Source organism: Corvus kubaryi, unplaced genomic scaffold, assembly GCF_017639235.1.
Source record: "Corvus kubaryi isolate FWS band 111438036 unplaced genomic scaffold, C.kubaryi_AGA036_p1.0 72, whole genome shotgun sequence".
Taxonomy (NCBI): Eukaryota; Metazoa; Chordata; class Aves; order Passeriformes; family Corvidae; genus Corvus; species Corvus kubaryi.
In genome coordinates this window covers 2,022,108-2,036,785 of record NW_024582060.1, presented here as the reverse complement: position 1 = coordinate 2,036,785, position 14,678 = coordinate 2,022,108, and the positions used below count along the sequence as shown (strand labels likewise).

The window sequence follows — 14,678 nt, the reverse complement described above, 5'->3', positions numbered from 1 at the left end:
TAAAAGGCTGTTGTCGATACGTGTTTGTGGCCACACTCTAAGTTTTCAACTTCAGTTCAATAGGCAGATTGTTCCTGTCTGAGGAGCTGTATTCTGTGATCCGAGGTGTTTGGAGAGCCCACTGGCAGCAGCAGGGATGAGGTTTGATGTGACAGCCTGGGACAGTGTCACAGTTCCCTGGAGTCCCTCTCATTTTGCTTTGGGAGCTGCTCTTCACCTGCTGGCGTGGGCCCCTGGGCAGCGCAGCTTCTGGGACACCTGAGACCCCTCTCATTGCTCAGCTCTTCCTTCTCTCAGTCTCCCTCCTCTGCACAGTTTCTAGGGGAGCACAGTAGCAGCAACCTGCTGTTCAGATGGAGTGTTCTTCTCACTGTGCCACATGTTTCCTCTGACATTACAGATTCAAAAGGAAGATTAGGCCCCTGACATCTGTGTGTTATCTTGATTTAATTCTCAAGCCTGGAGCTGGTTGTTTGAAATTTCATAGGTTTTATTCCTGTATTTGCTACTGAAAAGTTTCCCTCTGTCACTCTTCTGTTTTAGACACTGACTGATGGTCTAATTTTGGTTTCTTACAATTTATTGTTTTTTAAATTCAGCATCCGACCTTCCCTCCGTACGCCATGAGGCGGTACAGGCGTGGCTGGAGACGGTCCCTGGAGGTAGTTTGGTGATATTCTATGTATTCCAATGCACAATAACCCTGCCCGTCTCTTCTCCGTGCCTTCAGCAGCTGAGCTGGTACCTTAACCCTGGAACTTACGGCCCTGTCGCTACTGCATGAGTGGACGTGGAGGGGGGAAGGGGAGTGTGCATGTCCGCCTTGCTCAGACAGCCCCTTCTCGCATGAACTCCACACTCATCGTAACCCCTCTGAAGGCAGGCCAAAGACAGCTCATCCTGGGTGGAATCATGGAGGAGGGATCTAGCTGAGCGCTTTGATTTGCTTTGTAAACTGAAGATGGGACCAGTTTTTCTTCCCCCAGCCCCTAGAGTAAAGGAACATGGGGCTTTCTTGCAGCTGAAAGCTTAAGTGCCAGAGAGTGCTTAAAGCAAGTGCACTTCTCTGTAGCAGCTGCAAACTGTAGTTATGTGGTGAAGAAAACGGGAAAGAAGAATAAGTCGAAGCTAAGGTCTTTAGGAATAGTGGTTGTTGTGTCTCCTTTGACCTGGCATTCATGTTATTCAGGAAAGCCTCAAGAATGTTGAAGGGTGGCAGAGCTCAGCTGATTCTTTTTGTGTGGTCCTCTAAGCTCTCTTACAAACTGATGAGCCTGAAGATTCTGGGATGACAGTGAGGGAGTACATTGTGTAAAGCTGTGAAGGTGTCTAAATCAGTGGAAGAGTCTGTGCTAGGTAGTTGACCTACAGCTGAGTTGCTTTGGCACATCAGAATAGCCAGCTTGCCTTTTAAACTTCGCTTCTGCTGCTGCTTTGGCAAGTCAGCAGTGTTTACAAGATGTCTGCACACGATGCAGGCTGCTCACAGCTGCCAGCTAATACGAACCAAGTGCTGATCCCAGTTTCTGGCTGCCGTAGTGTGTAACTTCTGAGTTACTGTGTGACAGCTTTTGGCCTCTTGCTCCTTACCCTAACTGCATATATGTATATGCACAGTATATGTATAATATAACCAGCCACCTGCAAGCTTTCCGTGTCCCTCAGAAGGGGATCCACCCTTGCACCAAGTTGTTACTTATTGATGCATCTGTAATCTTCCATTGAGTTTTTGTGTATCAACCTATTTAAAACCTGATTTTCTCCTCTCTCTCCAACACAATCTGTGTGTGTCACGTTCATTCATGGTTTCCGGATCTGAAGACCCACACATACATAATTGTGGATTCAGATATTCTTAACATCGATCATGTTTTTTGCAAGTTTTGATTAAGATTACTCACATTTGCTGTTACCATAAAGCCATTCCATGACATTATCATTTCCAGAATAACATAAGCTATTGCGTACCTAAGCAGCAATCAGACTGGAGTATGGTTTGATTTTGTTCAGTAGATTTATAAATGCTTCTGTGGGCAGTCCAGCCTTTGCCACATGATTAAGTTTTCCTGTGCTTGGCATTGGTGAGGGTCTGGATTTGATAATCCTCTGATGTAAAGGAATAGGCCCATACGTGATCACACATGAGTGGAACTGCCTTTTCAGAGTAGCTGACAAAATAAACTAGTCCATACATTTCTGTCTGAATAATACTACAGAGCATGAAAAAAAGAAAGTTCTCAGGTTGAAGGAAGAAGACAAACCACCTGCTGAAGGCTGTTTTGAAATAAGCAAACACCCTTATTAAGGGAGAGGCTGCAAGACCTCAGTTTTAGGGAGGGTTAGTTTGTTTTCAATATTGTCTTAATTAGCAGTGATAGAAATAGTTCCAAGAGTCACTAGTAAAAAACCAAAGGATCAGATCCTGCTCCCTGACTTGGGAGGAAGCTGGCCCACCATGGTTCATTCCCACATGGCTTAACTTGTGCCATCCAGAATCAGGGGGCTGCATTTGGGCTGGAAACAGCCTCCAGCCCTCCCCTGGGAATTCACTGCTGGGAGCTGTGCCTGGTGCCCTCCTCAGGAGGACAGTGTGACACTGCATGTTCAGGCCTAGAGACTTGCACCACTTGGGTTACTGGTACAGGTGCAATCAAGGTAGTTGTAAACATCTCTTATCATTGGTATAGAGCTGTATCCTATGTGTAAAATTGGCAAATTGCCTCATAAGACATGCTGGCTGTGTACACATTTGCAGCAGGGTGTACAACAGAGTTAAATGTCTGCATGTTGTTGAATGTGAATTGATAACTCGCTGCACACTTTTAAAATTGTAGTTCACTGATGCTACTGTGGGGAAAAAAAACTGGAAGTGCTCGCTTTTTTTAATATTTAAGTCATGTTTAATGAAAAAGTTTAACCAAAAAAGCCCAAAAAAGGCAGCAAATCATCCATTGCACAGGTTTTTTTTAAAGTATCATTTAATAATGAAATTTATACACCACACTTTGGTCTTGTCTCTCCTCCTGTAATTAAATCCTGTCACAAGCAGTAGTGTCAGATGTCATAGTTCTCAGAGTTACAAATTCAAGAATCCCTTCTTTATTTTGACCCAGCAAATCAAATTGTGGTCTGTAAATGAAAAAAAGAGTTTTGAATATGTAATTTTAATTACTTAAAAGTATCTCAATTAATGATCTGTGACAGAAAAAAGGTTTTATATACGTCATTTTAATTACTTGAAAGTATCTCAATTTGTGCGCTAGTCGCTTGTACAGCATTTGCATTTTCTTAGACCTTATTACCAAAGACTGCTGTAGCTGCACAGAGTTAAACAGTTTCCAAGTGTAATAATGGTCAGTCCCATACCTAGACTCCGTCTTTTACTTACACCCTCAAAGCCTGTTTCAAGATGAACAGTCCTGGTTAATTGTGAGGTTTCAGTTTTGACCTAATACACACATGCTATCAAGTGGTGGTAATTTTCTGGTGTGGTAAAGAAAAAACCAAAATCTTCCTGGGAGAACAGTAACCTTTATTCTGGTTTGAGGTCCTCCCGGTCCCCTTCTTGTTTAATTTTTTATAACATCTGTTGCTCAGAAAAGCCCTGGCAGCTTTCACTGCAAGTGCCTTTGGAGACTCCCCAAGGGCAGGCGTTCCTTGATTCGTTGGAGTCTGCAAGTGTCACTTCACCATAGATGTCTCTCCAGGTGACACATGTCAGGATTTCTTGTTTTGACAGTAATTAATAAACATCTCCAGTATAAACTGTTGGTACAGTTCTATATTGAACGTTTTCACTGTGTAGTGTTTGTTTTCTTTTCTTTTTTTTTCCTCAATATTTGAATATATTCTAGCTCCATGTGAGGAGGATGATGTGGAGGATGAGCTGGGCACAGAGCCTGCAGACACAGAAGGGCAGGCAGGTGAAGAGGGAGACACGGGTGCAGAGCTGGACGATGGTAGGGTACCACTGTGCCGCCTTTAAACCTGTTGTGTGAACAGAACTGTGTTGGCAATGAACACTTTGCATGAGGGTACTTAAACCTGGTCTTATTTTTAGAGGTGTGGGAGTTTGTTTCAAATATTCGAGAGGCAGCCAGGAGTGAGGGACAAAAAGAAAGAGAAGAACCTCAGTGTCCTGGATTATGTAATGAATTTCTCATGTCCTCTCACCACGTGTCTTGTGTCTGTATTCACTGCTGATCCTGATGAATAACAAAAATAGAATTAAACTTGTGAAAGTTCCATAATACTACATCAGAATCCTTCCCTTGCTATTGTAAAATTAACTGCATATGGCAGAAAACACTGAAAATTTTCCAGAGAACTGATAAGGCAGGACTTCAGTTGCTGGTTTAACTCTTGGTACTAACAGTCCAATCATTTACTGCTTACATTTACTGCTTAAATGACTAATTGTCACACCGAGAAAGGAGTGAACATTTAGGTGTTCAGGTTATGAAAGTGGTTAGCACCATATGAATAGGAAATACTATGTCCCAATGGACTTGTATCCAGGTTCTCTTGGTTTTTTCCCACCCATCCATGGTCAGATGACATCGCGTCTGATGCAGAGGCGGAGTTTCGCTTACGTCGGGGACACGTAGAAGGGCCAGAGCTAAAAGTCTCTGAGGATGAAGAAGATGAAGAAGAAGAAGCAGAAGGTGCTTCTCACAGTGTGACAGAAGGTAATCACTTTCTCTTCAGTGCTTGAATGATGTTAATTGCATTTGAGATAGTCTATACAGTTATGGGGTTTAGGAGAAGAGAGTCTCTTGGATTTGAACCATCTCAGTATTCTCAGTGGCAAGGTCTGTGCTTGCATTAACATTTTGAGAAGAATGTTCTGAATCCATTAATTACAGCTTTGTAAAATGTGAGAACGCTTCTAACTTCTTTTTTCTTGTAGAAGTTGTTACATTAAAAAGCTTGTACTATTTTGGACATTTAAAAATTTATGTCTGTGTTACAGATGTGCATCCAGAATTTGTAAAAAGCCGAGATATTTGTCACTACTCTCTGTGTATAACATTTAAAAAAAGTAGAATATTAATGGTCTTATGTGTTTTTGGAACATTTTTCCTTTCCCTAGATCCATGCAAGCCATCCATCCCTATCCAGCCCCCTAGTGACAGTGTTCTTCCTCTGTCTCCAGCTGCTAGTCCCAAAGCAAAACAAGCAGAGGTAAGAAAGGGAGTCTTTGACATTTTCTACTTAGCACCTGTAGTTCAATGAAAGAGTTTGTTGGATAACCTAATGAGGACTGACATCAGTGGGCTCTCTTTCTTTCCTGTCTCTAATATTTATGTTGATCTTGAAATCTCACTTCATTTAGGCTTAAAGTATAACGTATACTATCTTTCTTTCCTATCTTCAGAGTGTAGTGGCTTTATCACAGCCACACCAGTTCCCATCACAAAGCCCCGGGAAGAATTACACAGGGCATTTTAATTTCAGTGAGCAGTTAACAACAGGGAAATGTGACAAATGAGGGGAGCCATAAGGAAGGTGTTTCCTGTTTAGCCTGGTCTGGCTGTCTTTTATGTACCAACAGCAGATTCTGTACAGTTGTAGTTGAAAATTACAGTAGTGACCAAAGCAGTACCTCTTTATTCCAGAGTTCAACATAGCTCAGCTTAAGGACGTGAGGCATGTCAGTGTTGTACTGTCATGTTGGCAGCCCTGGGAGGCAGCTTGCAAATCTACTGCAGTGTCTAAGAGCTGGAAGTACATGATCCTTAAAATGTTCAATTCAAGTTTTCCCTTCCAAATGTTTTGGGGTTTTGGTTTTTTTTTAAGGAATTGCTAAAATATTATCTTGAAGAGTTTTGGCATAGACCGGTTTACTTTTACAGTGGGCTGGGTGTGGTTTGCTGACAGCAATTGCTGACAACATTCACTTTCCATTAAAATAAAGTTTGGTTTTTTATGTCCATCTAATGATTCTATCAGACACAGTTATTGTTTAGCAGGCAGACGTTAGGACAAGGCCTAAATGCAGTTCTCAAGACCTGTGTGTTTAATGTGTCATACAAACACACAGTGGGGGAGGCTTATGCTCTGATGGTCGTGTGTCTGCATTCCAAAGAAAACTGGAGCAGAAGATGCTGTTGGAACACCAGAACTCAGTCAGAGGAGTCTGCTGCCAAAGGGTTAAATTGTCAAACAATGAGCTGTGCTCTTGAGTAAAAGGGCAGTCTGGATGCAGGAGAGGAAAACCAAAATTTCTCAGCTTATTAAGGGACAAGGTAATTGCAGCCTAATTTACTCTTAACAGAGAAAACATGGCAGCAGGTGCTCCTCAGCAGCAAAGTGCCATACGAGTGGGAGCTGGGGAGACTTGGATCAAATCTGTCAGAGGTAAGGGACCACCGCAATACACAGAGTTGGAGATTCAAAGGGAGAGAGAGAAAAGATAGAAATAGACTTACGGATTTTAATTTAGTGGTTTTTCTTCAAAAAATCCAATTTGCCTTGTCATCTACCAAGCACAGTTTACAATGGGGCAGAAAAGCACACCACACTGTTGAGAAATCCTAAGTGATGTTCAATGCCTGCTGATGGGATGCCATATGTGGGTTTTTTCATACTTTGATACTTAGATGGTTTCCTTATTTCTAGATTTGTTAAAAGCAAAAAAAAAAAAAAAGTATTCTGGTGTGCCCAGTGACTATTAATATTTCCCTTTTTCATTTTTTTGTAGGATGTAGAAGATCCCCTGGCCGAAGTGTGCCGTGCAATAAAGTCCCCAGAGCCACGCTTTTTTCCTGAGCCTTTTGTTCTTGAGGAAAGTCCAAAGGATGAAATTCCCAAAGACAGGAAAGTTAAGAGCCCTTTGGTGCCACCTTCTCCAGTGTTGTCCCAGCCGGTTGCATCACCAGAGGCCATTGCACCCCCATCACTAGCAGAGTCTCAGCCAGGAGCCCCAGCACTGGCTTCATCCCCAGTGTCTCCTCAACTGCCTATCTGTTCCCAGCCTTTGCCTTCTGCTGAAACAGCCATTCCATCCCCAGTGGAGCCTCCAGTATGTTTCCAACCTGTCCCAGCCTTAACGTCTACTCCTTTGGCCAAACTGGCCCTTAGGGGCCAGGATGGTGAGGTGGAAAAACTGGGGAGCCCTACTACTGCAGAAGAAGCCCTGAAACGGAGCAGCCTTGTGGAAGAGTTCTGGATGAAGAGTGCTGAAATCCGGAGGAGCTTAGGGCTCACCCCCGTGGACAGAAACAAGCGCTCAGAGAGTAACTTCACTGTGTCTGCTCTGGAGACAACTCCTCAGAAGACTTTCAATAGCAGGAATATTTCAGGGGATGAAAGGATCCCTCCTGTGAAACCCCAGCCTGCCCCAAGAAGACAGGGACTGTCCAAGTTAGAAAACGAGCAGATTTCTCTGCTCACTCCGAAGTCTCCATCAGAAAAAGAGCTAAGGATTTCCAGTGAAGTACGGGGAGATGTATCCAGCAGTTCTGGGCTTGGCCTTCAGGAGAGCTCATCTAACATGAGAACTATGGCTAGCCAGAGCTTCAACACTTCCGACTCCACCATGCTGACTCCTCCATCGAGCCCGCCCCCACCACCTCCTCAGAATGAGGAACCAGCCACGCTGCGTAGAAAGAGGTACCAAGCACTCTGGCAGAACGAGGTCGAAGCCAGGTCACCTCCAACACCAGCATCAACACCTCCTGCTCCTCGACACCAGGAGCCTGCCCCTCCTGCCAAGGAGTCCCCCCCAGCCAAGAGAGACGACGTGCGGAAGTCGTTTGCAGAGAGCGTGGATGAGATTCCGTTCGCTGATGATGTGGAGGACACGTATGATGACAGGACAGAGGACTCAAGCCTTCACGAGAAGTTCTTTACACCTCCTACCAGTAGGCCAAGGCCAGAGAAACCACATCTTTTGCCCTTGGTCAAAGAAAATGGTGGTCCACCCTCACTGGAAGGAGGGGGTCACCAAAAGAAGAGAGTGTTCCCTGACATTTCTGTGGAGGCCAAGGAGCTTGCTGAAGAAAGAATGAGAGCCAGAGAGAAGTCTGTCAAGAGCCAGGTGCTCCGTGATGCCATGGCTAAACAATTGTGTAAGATGAAAGATATGGAGATGGCTGCTGCTGCTGGGGCCACAAGGGCACGAAAGGCATCTTCCATGCCCTTGAAGACCAAAGAGCTGTTCTATGACTCTCCAAAGCATTTGGCCTTGAAATTAGCAGAGGGATCCACACGAAAACATAATTCTGCTACTGAGAAGTTCTCCACTCCTCCTGCTGATATGGCTGGACCTGAAGGGTCTGTCAGCTCTTCAGAAGGCTCCAGTGGGAAGAGTAAGAAAAGAAGTTCTCTCTTCTCCCCTCGTAAGAACAAAAAGGAGAAGAAATCCAAAAATGATAGCAGACTTTCTGACAAATCTAGTGGTGGGACAGAGGAAGCAACAAAGCCTAGGTCGTTATGGAAGTCTGTTTTCTCTGGCTATAAGAAGGACAAGAAGAAAAAGGCTGATGAGAAATCCTGCCCAAGTACTCCCTCAAGTAATGCCACTGTGGATTCTGGCAAGCACAAGGCCTCTCCATTGATTACAGCTGCAGGTATAACAGATATGTGCCTCTGCACTGTGTGCTTTTCCTACTTTTCCAAAGTATCCTTCAAAGTAGTTTTGGTTTGCTTTGTCATTCAGCTGCTTTGCTGAATGCTGCTGCTCCCCAGTGTCAAACAGGCAGAGCAGGGTAAGTGCAAGGGACTGGATTTGTGTGTCTGTGTATTGACAGAATCCACTGAAAAAAAAATGGAACCCTAACTAAGAGTTCAACTCTCAATGTGTACAAGGCACATCTTTTTTCTGCCTTACATTTGAGAAGCAATTTTTTGTTGGGATTTGTGGCATTTCATCCCTATTTTAAATCTGATCTTCATGTTTCCTTTGGCTGGTCTCTTTTCTTTCTTTCCACCTGGCTCCATGGTGGTTGAAGACTTGAGAGATGCTGTTACTCCTGTTCTCAGCAATCTGATGGCTGTCTGCTGATCTTTGAAGGAGGGATTTTGCAGCCTCCTGTAAATCTTTCCCATGTCCACCAGTTGCAGGCCGAGATGTTTAATGGCAGCTTGGGATACAGTAAAGAAGTTACCCCTAAATGCGATTGAAAGCGAACACGTTACATTTCTCTGGCATTGTACAAACAGCCAAAATAGAGCCAGCTGCTGTCCTTCCAAGTGCTGTATCTGTGCTAAGAGCATTGATACAGTACAAAGAGAGAACCATGACCATTTCTGACAGCATTTGAAGTAAGTGATGCTCTCTTAAAACAAAGCTCATACTTGTGCTGGTCATTTTGTGGAGCAGGGCTTCTTTGGTCCCTCACAGGCAAAACAACTTGAGACTGACATGAAAGGACTGAGTATTTTTCATGCTCAAACAGCCTTCAACCAAGCTCTGAAGAGTTTACAGAAAGGATCATTACCACTTCTCTAACTTCCCTTTTTTATTCCCGACTTTGCAGATTTACAGCTCCGTCAGCACCTGAGTTTCTCAGAGGACTCCGACCTCTCCAGTGACGATATTCTGGAACGCTCCTCCCAGAAATCCAAACGAGAGGTACGTAGGTGGGAAATGCCTTTTAGATGGATCTAGCACCGTTCAGATCACAGACTCAGAGAATCCCATCAGAAACTTGGGTGATTAATGTTGTTGTTTTTACTCTTTCTCCCAGGGAGCAGGTTTTCCTGTAAGTCTGCTGACTGTCCTATCTAAAATAAGATGGTTTCACTTGTTTTCATGATTACAAGCTACTCTCTACTGTTATAAGGAGGATCCATTGTCTCACTGTCCCATTACTGTACTGGGCACTGCAAGGAGACGGACTGGCGTGTAGTCTCCTGGGTATTCCTTTTTCCCCTTTTAAAAAATGGGATTTTGTTTCCCCTTTTCCAGTCAGTGGGAACTCCACCCGACTGTCACAGCTTCTCAAATATGATGGATTGTGGCTTAGGCCCTTTCTCTGCCAATTCCTTCAGAACCTGTGCACCTTCAGATGCCTTAGATGTTCTCAAATGTGACTTTCTCCTACACGGGCAGTTCTTCGTTCTCCCAGCCCCTTCTATGACTGGGATGGTGTGGCTGGAGCCACTTGCTGGTGAAAATCAAGGCAATAAAGTTAGAGTACTTCAGCCTTTTCTATATCTTGGATAACCAGATGTCCAGTTTCCTTCTGGAGAGGGCCTGTGTTTTCCCTAGTATTCCTTTATCAGTGACATACCCACAGAAGCTTTCCTTGTTGCCATTGATGTCCCTGGGCAGATTTAATTTATCAGGGCCTTAGCTGTCCTAACCTGATCCCTGGCTGCTTGGAGAATTTCTCTGTATTCCTCCCAGGCTACCTGTCCTTGCTTCTACCCTCTGTAGACTTCTTTTCCTGTTTGAGTTTGTCCAGGAGCCCCTTGTTCATCCACACAGACCTCCCAGCATTTTTGCCTGACTTCCTGTTTGTTGGGATGCATTGCTTCTGAGGTTGGAGGAGGCAATCCTTGAACATTAACCAGCTCTCCTGGGCCCCTCCTCTCTCCAGGGCTTTATCCCATGGCACTCTACTAAGCAGATCCATGAAGAAGCCAAAGTCTGCTCTCCTGAAGTCCAGGGTAGGGAGCTCACTGTGCACCCTCCTTACTGGCCTAAAGATCTATTATAAGGATTTAGTTTAATTGCACACATTTTTATGTGGAAAATACATGGTGAAAGCAAAGTTTCAAAGCTAGCTGTTTTTCAGCTATTTGATTCAATTTTAGAATGTCACTATTAAAGCAAAAACAAGGGAATAATTTAAGGAATTGTTTGCTCAGAGTAATGAAGAACCCTATTTTCATTCCTGGGAGCCTCTAAGCCCTGCTAGACAGAATTGACAAGGTTTGGAGGAATAAGTAGAGATTGTACTGACCCCACAGAACACTAAGGCTCTTCTGGTACACCAAAATGAAAACTGTGTTCCCACTGTTCTTTCCTGGTGGTGCCTGGTACACATGTTAAAAAAGCTCAAGAAGAAGAGAGCATCTGGGAGGGCAATGTGACAGGCACAGGCCTGTTCCTCCTGTCTCAAACCTGTCGTCCCATGTGCACAAATCGGTCTCAGATGCCGAGTTAATCCTTGGCTGAGATGGCAAAGGTGTGGCAGTACTGCAAATTGAAGTGTCATATGAAATGTTTTCTAAGTATATGTAGTAGAATGAACTAGAATAGCTAATGAATTTAAGGCTGGTGGAAGAAATTGATGAACTAAATAGGAATTTTCTGTATTTACTTATCTCTCTTTTAATCTCTTTCCCTAGTTGGTCTAGATCTCATCTGAGAGGAAGATTATTCTGTTTTTATTTTATTCCCTTTTTTCTCTCCCCCTTCCATTCCCCCTTGCATGCCCTCAAGGCGTTTCATGAGAAATTCTGCATTTTCCAAGAGATGCAGAAGAATGAGGTACCTGGGGCCAGCAGAGGACATACCCAATACCTGGGGTTCAGATAAGAGTTAGAGTTACTGCTCTGCCCTCGGAGCTCCTTCCAGAGGAGGCAAGGATGCAGTAATGTCCATCCTTGTTTGCAGGCTTTGGACTGCCTTGATGGTAATTTTGTTTCTATGCTGAGCCACTTAGATTTAAAATGGCTCTTGCAGAAAGAAAGATCACATCTCTAAGCACTGGAGGGGATGGTAGGTGACAGTGGCAGATGCCTGGAATCCTCATACTGAAAGTATCTCACAAGCTCTGCCGAGGGTATGGGGGTAGTGTCTCATTTTCCCTCAATTGCTGTTACTGGAGTTACATTAAGAGTTTATTTACTCAGCGTCTGCTGAGTTTTCTTAAGACTAGTTTTGAGAATGTGTTTATGTAGAGGACGTGGATGGGAAAACTCGACTTAGCTTGTTTTGTTGCATCCTGTCTAAGGATGTAGAATATATATGCAAACACTGGAATGCCTTGTTGTCAAAAGAAATGTAACCAAACTTCGAGTCTGACCAAGCTGGGTTTGTACTGATTTGGGGCAGGAGTTGTATTTTTTAAGTTATAAACTGCCTGCTACTTATTATGGGTGAGAGCTGACTTACTGTGTGCTTCTTAACTTTTATGTGAACCCCTTCTCCAAACTGAAATCCTGTTCGTGCTGCTTTTTTGCTAATGTAGTGAGCTTGCTTCCCAGACAGCCTGCTCTGTTTAGCCTGTTCTTTGTGATCAGCAGTGAATTAATTCAGTGTTGTTTAAGGTGGTGTCTTTGAAGAGAAGCATCTTGTAAAGCATTCCTGCCCCGTGGGTGTTGTGTTTGTAGGTGTATGTCACTGTGTGTGTGTTTGTCATTGTTCCTGTACTGCTGTGGTGGTGTGCTCACATCTGTTTTACCACCACAGGTAGCTTGCTTTTTCCTGGAGCGTGCAAACGTGCTGGTGGTGTTCTCTGGCTTCTCATTTGTGACTGGTTTTAGTTAATTGAATGTGAAAGTGCAAAATGCTGTCTGTTTGCCCAGAGTGGCACAATGCCTTCTGGACTTCATGACATGAAGGGAAATTTACCTCTCTTATTAGCAAATAAAGCTAAGTGCTTTACTTGCCTTATATTTGGGTACAGGGTAGCATAGAATGTCCTTGGCTAGAGAAAGTAGTGATTTCCCCCTCCTTTTCCTGCTCCTTTCCCCCTCCAGTTTTAGCTCCTCAAGATCTTTGGAGGCTCTCCTTTTAGGCAAGGAGATTCCATTACTGCAGGAGACACAACCCACTCTGAGCCCATCTGGCGTTTCTTAGTTCACAAAGCAGTGAATAATATTTATGATGTTGGTTACATGTAAATTATAATTTCTATGAAATAGAGATAATTTAAAACTATGGAAGAAACACAACTCCTAGGAGAGATTGTAAATCAGAATGTAAGTGGAGAGTTGTGTGACAGAGTAAATACATGGTTGGCTGAGCCACTTCAAACTAAATATGCTCCAGAAATAAGCCATTATTCCAAATCTTAAGCCGGAATTCTGTACTCATACGGGCAGAAAAAGGCCAAATAATTCCTCTGGAAAAAGGTATTTCCAAGTTGACTGTATCTTCAGGGAGGCTGCCAAAACTAATTGCCTTCAGAAAAGTGCTAGAAACTTGATTTTGTAGCCAGAAGTTCCATTGTGCTTCATCAGTCTGGGTCACGTTCAGCATTTGCACAATTTTGTTTCTTGTAAAAACCACTTTGTTTTATTACTGTGCATCTGTTTTCAATGTTGAACTGATTTTGCTTCATTTTGTACGTTTCTTTTTTATTTTTTTCCCTTTACCATTCCCCCTTTAAAGTCGATCTATGTACCACACGCCTTGGCATTCAAGAGATCATACTCGTCAAAGGTAGTGTCTCCATTCCCACTAGCTGGCCATTGTTGCATTGCATGTCCCCCTCTCCATTAACCCATTGAATCCATAGCTCCCCATCACATGTGCACTAACATCAACACTGACTGTGCATGCCTGAGATGTTAGCAGACATGGGCAGCAAGTTCTTTGTAGAGGATGTGTCCCAAAAATGCATTAAGCTCCGAAATGTCTGGTTGGAATGCATGCGTTTATCAGTGCACCACTGTACCGTGATGTGGATGATCTGTGAGCTTCAGAACAAATTGGTTTCCAAGGCACTTAAATATGTTTGCATATTCTTCTTTTTTGATACTTAGAATGTGAGGTCAAAGGAATCATCACACTTTAATCAGCAGCTTTCAAAATTGCTGGGTTCCCTCAAATCTTAGTGGAATTCTGTATCAAGCTAAAATCAAGGCAGAAGTTGCTGCTTTCTGAAATTCTTATTGTCTTGTCTTTACAGTCACAACAGTGTTACAGGGGATAGGAAGGCCACATGCTCTGTCACTTTACCTTCTGATTTGAGTACCATTGTGGATTTTGTGCTTTAAAAAAAGAAAGAGTAAGGCATGAGCTTCTTGAAGCTTTAACAATGGTGCTTGCCAATGACCTACCTGAGGGATTTTTAATTAAGCTGTAATCCTGCCTTAAACTCTGTTCACTGAGAACCATCAACAGAGGCAGACTGACCAACGTGGCAGTACAATAACTAGATAAAGCAAATTTCAGGGTGGCCTGACATAACATTCTGTTCTTGAAATTGACCATCTACAGAGGAGATCTCCTTCCAGAAGTGGAAGACACATGTTTACAGCAGTCCCTTAAGGCTTACATACATGTACATGAGAAAAGAGGCTTTTTCTTCGCTGTAGTTTACTTAGTGCAGTTGTGAAGTTTTTTTGACACTCTCAAAACTCTTTGAGAGAAAGCCTTTCTAGGCTACAATATATCCAACTAATGTATCTGGTAAGATTGTAAACCAAATTTCAGTAGTGTTAGAAAGACATATTCTTAAACTAGTTTCACTGACAGAAGAGTAAATACCTTTCTATTTCTATAAACATAGCTTTTCCCCTTTTGGATGGCTTCTGGTGGTGTAATATTCTACACTAGCCTATAATAATTTCTTAGCTTACACTGCTGTCACTGTACATGTAGACAAGCCTTTATCCTCTTTTGAAATGAAATCAAGGGGACCCCATCAAGATGAACCCTCTCTATGGTACTCACTGATTTATCTAAATCCATTTGGCTAAATTTATTGAGAAATGAAAGTTACTGAGAATAAAAACTGATTTGATCTTTGGGAAGATGTTTCATATAGTGGTGG

At 43.2% G+C, this 14,678-nt stretch overlaps 1 protein-coding gene across 5 annotated transcripts in view; it reads left to right on the top strand.

Moving 5' to 3' along the window:
• Positions 1–14,678, top strand: part of MICAL3 (microtubule associated monooxygenase, calponin and LIM domain containing 3) — a 163,432-nt gene that overhangs the window by 125,568 nt on the left and 23,186 nt on the right. For 2 of the 5 annotated variants that reach the window (XM_042050254.1, XM_042050255.1), the window contains exons 23-29: positions 3,855–3,959; positions 4,554–4,688; positions 5,093–5,184; positions 6,704–8,573; positions 9,483–9,577; positions 11,396–11,443; positions 13,292–13,342. In XM_042050254.1, coding sequence (XP_041906188.1) covers positions 3,855–3,959; positions 4,554–4,688; positions 5,093–5,184; positions 6,704–8,573; positions 9,483–9,577; positions 11,396–11,443; positions 13,292–13,342 — 2,396 coding nt within the window. Of the gene's footprint in view, positions 1–599; positions 663–3,854; positions 3,960–4,553; positions 4,689–5,092; positions 5,185–6,703; positions 8,574–9,482; positions 9,578–11,395; positions 11,444–13,291; positions 13,343–14,678 lie in introns of all 5 variants that reach the window. The other 3 variants (XM_042050251.1, XM_042050253.1, XM_042050252.1) reach the window with 3 other exon arrangements.